Genomic DNA, 9,142 nt, shown 5'->3' on the forward strand with positions numbered 1-9,142 from the left:
GGAATGATCTTCCTGATCAGGTAGTTGAATCAGTAGAACTTCAAAAGTTCAAAGTTGCATGAAATGTTTTTTTTTTTTTTTTTTTTTTTTTGAACAGGCTGACATAAGTCTTTTTATAGTTCATATATGACATATCTGTTTTGACGTTTTTACTTTTTTTAGAATTATTTATTGTTAATTTGTTCTCATCATTTGTTTATTTCCTTATTTCCTATCCTCACGGGGCTATTTTTCCATTTTGCAGCCCTTGTGCTTATAGCATCCTGCTTTCCCAGCTAGGGTTGCAGCTTGGCTAGTAATAATAATAATAATAATAATACTATATTATATATACATATATCCGGTCACGTTGCCCGTATATATATATATATATATATATATATATATATATATATATATATATATATATGTATATATATATATATATATATATATATATATATATATATATATATATATATATATATATATATATATATATATATATATATATATACTGTACATTCATATATTTACATATACAGCATTTAGTCAGACACTTGTCCTTATTATATAGGAGAGATGATGTTTATTTCAACCTCAGCGCATATTCTACGGAGAACACTATCCATATTTTAATTAATCAAAACTTATAATTATGATACTTCACCGGAGTTGATATCAGACATGTATTGGATTTCACAGTATATACAATACTATAGTATATGCGTTAGATTTTAGACTCCAAATCAGAAATGTATAATCTGTTTGAACAGTGGAATTGCATTCCTTATTTTTGCGGCTATTCTGGAATGAAAATTCCCTTCCAATTCTGAAATCAAATTCTTGTTCGCTCAATATTCCTCTGTGGAATAGCAATTCTTCTCTTTTAGATTTCTTGCATTTCTCCTATTTGGCTTCTCTTTTCTTTTTCTGTATGTTATAAATATGCATGTATTACTCAGGTTAACACTTGCCTTGTATACGCTATATTTACTTCACCAAAATTTAAGATATACAAAAAATTAATTTCAGTCGACATATATTTATGAAACGTCATCTATAGCTTTCTCCTAAAAGTAATTGGATATTCAACATCGCTGGTTATTTCACAATTCTAGTGAAAAGAATCCGTAATCTAAACCGGACATGCAAGCATAAGTTCGATGGAAGTGGAAATAGCCTAAACAGATACTAATTTCAAATCAAAAGAAAAATGTTTAATTTAATTTTCTGATGATAATAGCAAAGTGTTTTACTGAGGAACCATGCGACCACCATGGTGATTTTATGACATCATGAATTCCGCGCAATAGCAGTGCCGCGTGTCAACTGTTGCGCGGCGATCAAGATGGCGGTTGATCGATGGTATGACGTCATGATGACGTATCAAGGCACAAGCAGAGGGCGCTGTGTCAGTTGGCGCGCGACCATCACACCATAAGCACCCCACTACACCATCTGGGGAAGGTGCCAGCACACATTTAAGAATTGACTTAAGCGCCAGGGAACGACGCGTCCTTCCTGAACAAGCTCAGTGCAGAGGAGACATCGAAAGGAAACTGTCTAAGGCAGCGACCATTGTTGTTGGGTCTGAAGAGTCGGAGGCTATCGGGAAGAAGGGCAATCTAGCTGCACGGAGGAGCGCGGAAACGTTGGCGGGGTCACGACGGTGTTTGGGGGGCTGGGGGGCAGGAGGGGGACTGCCAGGGTTTAAAGGGAACTGCTGTAGCAGCAGCAGAAACAGCAGCTGTAGCATGCTGAGTCTGCTGCTCCTGCCGTTCCTTTTGGCTCTGCTACCATCATCATGCTTGGCCACCACCCACGTCTTTACCAACTCTTTTTTGGTGAAGATCCCTGGCGCCGACAACAGCCTCGCTCACACCGTCGCCGCAAGGAATGGATTCGAAAATCGAGGACCGGTGAGTTAAAAAGAGATTTTCTTTTAATATTACACAGAAAAAGAAATCAGAGGTTTTTATTTAGATTTTTGGATGGCAGATTATGGCACTCTCCATCTGGTAGCATTGCCCTTCTCCATAGCCTGAAACCGAGTGAGTCTGGGAAACTGGACGGGACTACAGAGAGAGAGAGAGAGAGAGAGAGAGAGAGAGAGAGAGAGAGAGAGAGAGAGATGTACTCTTGATTGGTAAAATAAAGGTACTTATTCTCAATGTAAAAGTCATAACAGTGGCATTAGATAATATTTTCTGCCACTATTCCTTATTGAGGCAAACAAACCGAATAATACATGAATGATTTCGATCCATTAAAGTACGCTATACTGTTTTGAATTTTCCTTTTGATCGCTATTCTTGGTTGTCAATCAAAGTAATGATTATAGTTCATTTAACTGGCTGCGTGAGAAGAATATTTTGTCTTCTACCAGTGGTAATTTTGTCTTTGCTGTCCAATAACATCTTTATTCCCTTAATTTTCATTGAGAACTTGAAGCCTTGATTGCTTTCTTTCACAGGAATTTCGAGTTTTTTATTTTATTGCTTTGCTCATGGATGTTACTGTGAATGACCTACCCTTGGGCGGTTCGCCATCTGCCCTTTTCATTCTGAAATGTGTAAGGTCATCGTTAAAATATTCAATGAAATCAACGTATCTATTTCCGTTCAAAAGTCATTGTTTTTTCATCCCTCTTCCCGAAAATTTACTTTTTATTGTTATGAAAGAATTAGCTATATTTTCCGAGATGATTATTTCCGTATTGAAAGCCATAACTGCCAGGTCGGATTCATTGTCAAGATTATTCCTATTCAGAGAGACGAATAGAAAATTTCTGTTTTTATCTTTTATCTGCCTTTTAAAGACTTAGTCATTATTAGCACTGCTACTTTGTTTGTTATATATATATTTGATTTTTTTTTCTTGTAATATTCAGTACCCATTGTAATTGCCAGTTGGAAATAATCATTCTCCATCCTTCCAGGAATTTTCGTCTTTTTTTTTTTTTCCCTAACCGAGTTTTTTGTCTGTTCTTGTCATTGAATTACATGGCTCTCTTATGTAGGTTTCGTTTTTCGCGTCATTTATTGTTTCTGCTTCTCTATCCCCTCTGGTAAGGTTATTTTTCCCCCGGGAGCAGTTTCTCCTGGAGACCTCGGATTTGTATGTTGATATTTTAACCTTTTCCTGCATGAATTCTTTATTTGCAGTTTGGATCGTTATTGTTTTATTTTGTTTCAACTGTCCATCAGTTTGACATTTTATTTTGTATATTTTTCTTATCGTTTTGTTTTACTTTTTTATTAAATATTTTCTTCTATATATTTTCTCCTTGAACTATAAAGGCACATTATCTTTCATATCCGCCATTTCTTCCGCATTATCGTGTTCCTTATTAATATTTTGATCATCTCCACAAAAAAAAAAAAAAAAAAAATAAATAAATAAAATAAAATAAATCAGGAATTCTTCTAGTAGAATATATTTGGAGCGCTCTTCTCATTTATTCACACTTTTCGAACAATTTCTTTATAAGATCTGTTTTCATGGTATCGTCCTTATGGAAGATTCTTCATGAAAAAGAGAAGAAAAAACTTCATAAGAAGCGTAGGATTTATTTCCGTTTCTTAAACGTCGTTTTCCTTGCCCTATATAATTATTTTATATTCTTTGAGGCGTGAATCCTTGAGCCTCGTGTCAATTGTTCCCTTCTAGACTTTGATTTATTTATATTTTTTTTTTTGTGCTTTCACTTTTATTTTGCAGGATAATTGTATTTTATTGTTAACACTTTATTTTCATTATCATGGATATGTAGATACATACTGACAGGTAGAAAGATAAACACACAATTGGAGAGAGAGAGAGAGAGAGAGAGAGAGAGAGAGAGAGAGAGAGAGAGAGAGATCACCAAGAAGAATATTTAGTAGGAAATCTACGTATCAAGAACCATTTACGATCAAATTTACTTCCAATGAATTACCTTACAACAAAACATGCAATGGAAAAAGCTAGTAGAAAATAATATGCCCTTCAAAGACAAGCAGCCATTCCTGATATTCTGAAATCTTTCTTTAATCTGCGCAAGGAAGCGTTCAAGAAGTATTGCTAGAAAAGGAAGTACAGGACTGGAACACCCACCATATGGTAAAGGGGCTCACTTCTAAATGCCGACCTATTTCTTTACTCTGGATTTTAGAATTTCTGCGTTCATTGAGTAAAGAATCATTGGAAAATCAATTTGAAACCTCCAAAGAAATTAAATTGTAGCATCATTTATAACATGGGAATTGAAATACAACCACATCTACTATGTGTGTGTGTGTGTGTGTGTGAGAGAGAGAGAGAGAGAGAGAGAGAGAGAGAGAGAGAGAGAGAGAGAGAGAGAGAGAGAGAGAGAGAGAGAGAGTGTGTGTGCAGTGGTAGATGGTGAAGATTCTTTTTTGTCGTCCTTTGTACCTGAAATGCTTAAATATCCACTCCTTTCGGTGAATCAGAGTCTTCCTCTATAGGTAAACCTTTTTTATAGTTTACCTCTCCTAATATGAGCAATAGCAATGACAGTTACTAATAATGATAATAGTAATAATGACAAATATACTTCTAACGTTGGACCAAGCAATCCGAAGGTGGCTTGGGTGTAAAAAGAACTGAAGGGAAAGCTGACCTTTGCCTGCAGTTAATGGGCTGTCCTTCCATTATAAATGATGGCAGATTTTGATTATAGCGTTATTAATCTTGTGGGCTACTAAAGAGGTTAAAGACTACATCCATGAAAGTTTCTTACAGACATGGTATATAAATGAAAATTTAGATCACCACTTTTAGATTAACAAACAATGAACTAGATAAGAAACGTGACGAGATATGAATTTTTATCTATATTCATTTGAAGTTCACATGTTAAGGGGATTGCTACTCAATGTAAAATAAAAATAACAACGCTAAGGATATACAACAGATGCTTATTTGGAAATCATACCTGATACAGTATCAATTTTGTTTGAACAAATTCGCTCATAAATGAATTCGTAGTTGTACCAGCATACATGATCTCACGTATTATTCATATATATCTATACGCGCCCTCTTTTGCTTCCCCTTACTCCGAGACACACACACATATGCGCATGTGTTTATATGTGTGTTTCTATGTATATAAGATTGAAACCTGACTAACTGGTAAACATATTTGCTAATCTTTTTATCTTGCCAAATAATAACTGGTTTTGCAGTGCTACCAAAATGCTAAAATAATATTTTTGATTATGTCATTAACTTTTTTCAATATATCACGCATTCCAGTGACAGCATGTATGAATTTCAAGTTATCTGTCTTTATAAGGGGTAAGGGGCCTCCAAGTGGGTTACTTCTTTTTCCTAGACGAGTTAGGTATGATTCAAGTCTTTTTCCTTTAAATACTCATTCATTCCTAGGTAAAGTTGGATTCTTTATTATCTCCATTAAAAAGTAGCAAATATATAGGCCGGATATAACCAATATTTTAGAAATTGTTTGAATGAGGAACTTGTAATAATAAGATCTGACAATGAAATCTGTTTTATATATTGAATAAGAAACCTATGGTGAATAAATGCTTGATGTTACAGAAGAGTGATGAAAATTTGCATTGGCACCAAGTAATGGATTTAACTTCTTTATGAAATACGAGAACGAGGTTAACAATATCTTGTAAAAATAGAGAACACATCCACTTCTTTTTTTTTTTTTTTTAACTGGGTTGTATGTTATTCTGAGTATTGCTCGAATTAACTACTTAACGTTCATAAAAATAATTGTCCTTCAAGGATTAACTTTCAGTATACGGAATTATTATTTAATTCAAGTTTTAGAGAATGGCTAAGGAGGTAGCTATATACATAAGAGATGTATTTTATGAGGAGGAATAAGTATATTGTTTTATTGAGAAATATTTGAAGGCGTATTTACATTTAACGACCAAGAATTGCATGTTTTTATTTAGTGAAAATTACTATATTTATGTCCAAGGCTTTTTTATGGGAAGTGAAACTAGACCTTGTTTATAAAATTCATTCCTGGTATATTAAGAAAACATCTTTTTAGGGAGCCTGTTTGAGATTCTGTATTATATGAGTGAACTTTATGTAAATGGCAGGTTTAATTATTTTTTAATCTTAATAATACTAAAGTTAGTATATCTGTTCACCAACAACCAATTCTGAATTTTTTTACATTAGATATATTTTTGACTCCTGTACTGCCAAAAAAAAAAAAAAAAAAAAAAATCAAATCATATTTGAAATCTTACATTTCGAGTATAAAACCTTTCCTCGCGCCAGTTTTCATCTGCTCAAATCACTATCGTTTGTAAAATCTATTTACTTTATACCCACAAATGTCATAATAATTCTACGTTTACCTCTAACATATAAAAGTAATAAGTAAGAAATCGTACTCTGAAGAAAATCTCAGGGTCATTCAGCAAAGTTTCTCATAAAATATATCCTCATGTTTCATTAAAATTTGTTCTTTTCTTCAAGAAATGGAAATCTCATGACAAAACTTCCTAAACATTTCGATGGCTTTTCTATTCTGGCCACTATGGAAGATAACTTCGACCTGACAATAATAATAGCATATTTTGAATAAAAGTGCGACCAAACCAAACGTGAGGTCATCGTTAAACTTACCTTAAATTCTCTCTATTTCTATTTATATGTTAGCCTAAAGTTTGGAGCTCGAAATATTCTTGATGTGCTTTTTAACCTTTTATATACATTTTATTAATGATCCAGATGTCTCGTAAATTTTTTACAGTATATTCATGCACATTTGTTTAAATGTAAGTTGGTTATGTAGTCTATGCTTTCATGATGGAGACAGTTTATTACAGATTACCAATTATGTATAAAATAAAAAATTATATATATATATATATATATATATATATATATATATATATATATATATATATATATATATATATGTATATATATATATATATATATATATATATATATATATATATATATATATATATATATATACTGTATATATATATATATATATATATATATATATATATATATATATATATATATATATATATATATATATATATATATATATATATATATATATATATACATATATATATATATATATATATATATATATATATATATATATATATATATATATACAGTATATATATATGTATATATATATACAGTATATATATATATATATATATATATATATATATATATATATATATATATATATATATATGTGTGTGTGTGTGTGTGTGTGTGTGTGTGTGTGTGTGTTTTATGTATTAATATATTCCTGTGGAAAGTCTAGAATCGCAATGTGATGAGACTCACTTAAACATCCTGTGCAAAGTTCCCTTATTATTAGTATCTATGCTATCATAAGCTTTTTATAAGACTGTGTATACCACTTCTAGATTTTCTCTTCTACTTTTAAACTTTCTGCATAACTGTCGCCTACTAAACACTTCTTGGTACGCATACTATCTCCAGTCTAAATGAACACTGTACATCCGCTAACTGGTCTTCTGTCATTCTGTATTTTCTTAATCAAAATCCTCCTTAATGTTCCCTACATCTCTTACCTATCTCTTTCTTATAAATATTGGAACCATATTTCTCCAATGTATACTTTTGAAAACTCTTCCCGTATCCTAATATACCTAACAACCTTGGTTGGCTAATCACCCATACAATTATTACTGTACCACAGCATCTTAATTGAAGTTTCATTAACGCCTGAAGTTTTTCCATTCTATAACTTCACAGTTACAATCCTAACTTCCTTATCTTCTCTTCCTGGGGAAATTTCATGCTTACACTAAACTTTTTTAGTACTACATTATTCAGCTTTGTTTCTCGTATATCTTTCAGTTTCCATTAATCTTGAAATTACTCACTCAATCGGCCCAAGCTTTTAACAACGTTCTTCTCTTTGGTTAATCTATTTAGAGATCCATTTGCTCCCTAGGCTCCTTTTCGGGTTTAGATACTTCTAGAACAGCTTTGTTTTTCCTTTAAGTTTTTATCCACATTGTTTCCTTTATTTCTAACACTTTCCTTATTATTTTTTCTCTCGTTAATTATCCTAACTACCATTCAGTTCTCTTGCACACGGCCTCTCCTATTAAGAAACTGCCCTTTTAATCATTTGTTTCCATCATAAACCTTTTTACTTAATAGAACACTCACTGTTTTTACTCAGTCTTTCAATTACTTTTAGCTAACACCACTCCTTGCTGCCCCTATGATCCCACCATGGAATTTCACAAACTTCTAATATACTACTTTTAATCATAGCACCCCTTGATCTTATTTTCTTGTTATGTCCTTATTTCTTTTTTTCTTCTTTTTTGAAACTTTTCTCAATAATACTTTCAACTACATTTTCACCCTTGATCTCTAACTTGCACTTATTTTATCTTTGCTTTAATCAATTAATGATTATATGTTCAGCAATCCCCCTTTCCTCACTAAAGAAAGCCACAAAGAAGCTCGGAAATTTATAGAATATTTTGTAAACATGGAAAGTTTCTTGAGGATTTCACAAATTTTACACTCCAAAATAAGGGTCGCAAATCGTAATAAGCAGGAATGATTTCATGATAATAAAGCTGAAAAGTATTTTCGTAGCATACGACAGACACTACATACAAACACGCAAAGAAACTTTAATTTTAGAACATGACAAATGCTTCACAACGATGACAGGCTATATAGCTTTCATTTGCCTTCTCAATTAAAATTTTCTGATGCCAATACAGTTTGAGTCGAAGCAACATACTGTAGTGTAAATGAGAGAATTTTATTATTGAATATCCATGACCATGTTTTGTTCCATAGCCTTTGCGGTTCATTGACGTTTTTGGTTAGACGTTATATTTTCAAGATGCCATTCCAATCTCTACAAGATTGATGAAGCATAAGCATATACAATGCAACGCTCATCAATTTATCAGTGGCAAGGGAAATCTGGCTCAACATCTTACGACTTTCTCTCAAAAAGGTGTTATGGTCACTAGACTTAACCGAAGTACAAATCAAAAGCGAGTAAACCAGAATGAAGCATTGACCCCTTTTATCTCAGGATCAAAACGTTAACAACCATTCCATATCCTACAATTTTTTTTACACTAACCTGGATAGTCACTTCAAAAAATCTAGACAGTTA

General features: G+C 32.3%; 1 protein-coding gene across 1 annotated transcript in view; it reads left to right on the forward strand.

Annotated features, from left to right (window-relative positions):
- The first annotated feature begins 1,390 nt into the window (after window positions 1-1,390).
- Window positions 1,391-9,142, forward strand: part of amon (amontillado) — a 541,981-nt gene continuing 534,229 nt past the window's right edge. Inside the window, exon 1 of the mRNA XM_068377776.1 lies at window positions 1,391-1,901. Coding sequence (XP_068233877.1) covers window positions 1,737-1,901 — 165 coding nt within the window. The 5' untranslated portion in view covers window positions 1,391-1,736. The remainder of the gene's footprint in view (window positions 1,902-9,142) is intronic.

The sequence above is a fragment of the Palaemon carinicauda genome, chromosome 8 (assembly GCF_036898095.1).
Source record: "Palaemon carinicauda isolate YSFRI2023 chromosome 8, ASM3689809v2, whole genome shotgun sequence".
Lineage (NCBI taxonomy): Eukaryota > Metazoa > Arthropoda > Malacostraca > Decapoda > Palaemonidae > Palaemon > Palaemon carinicauda.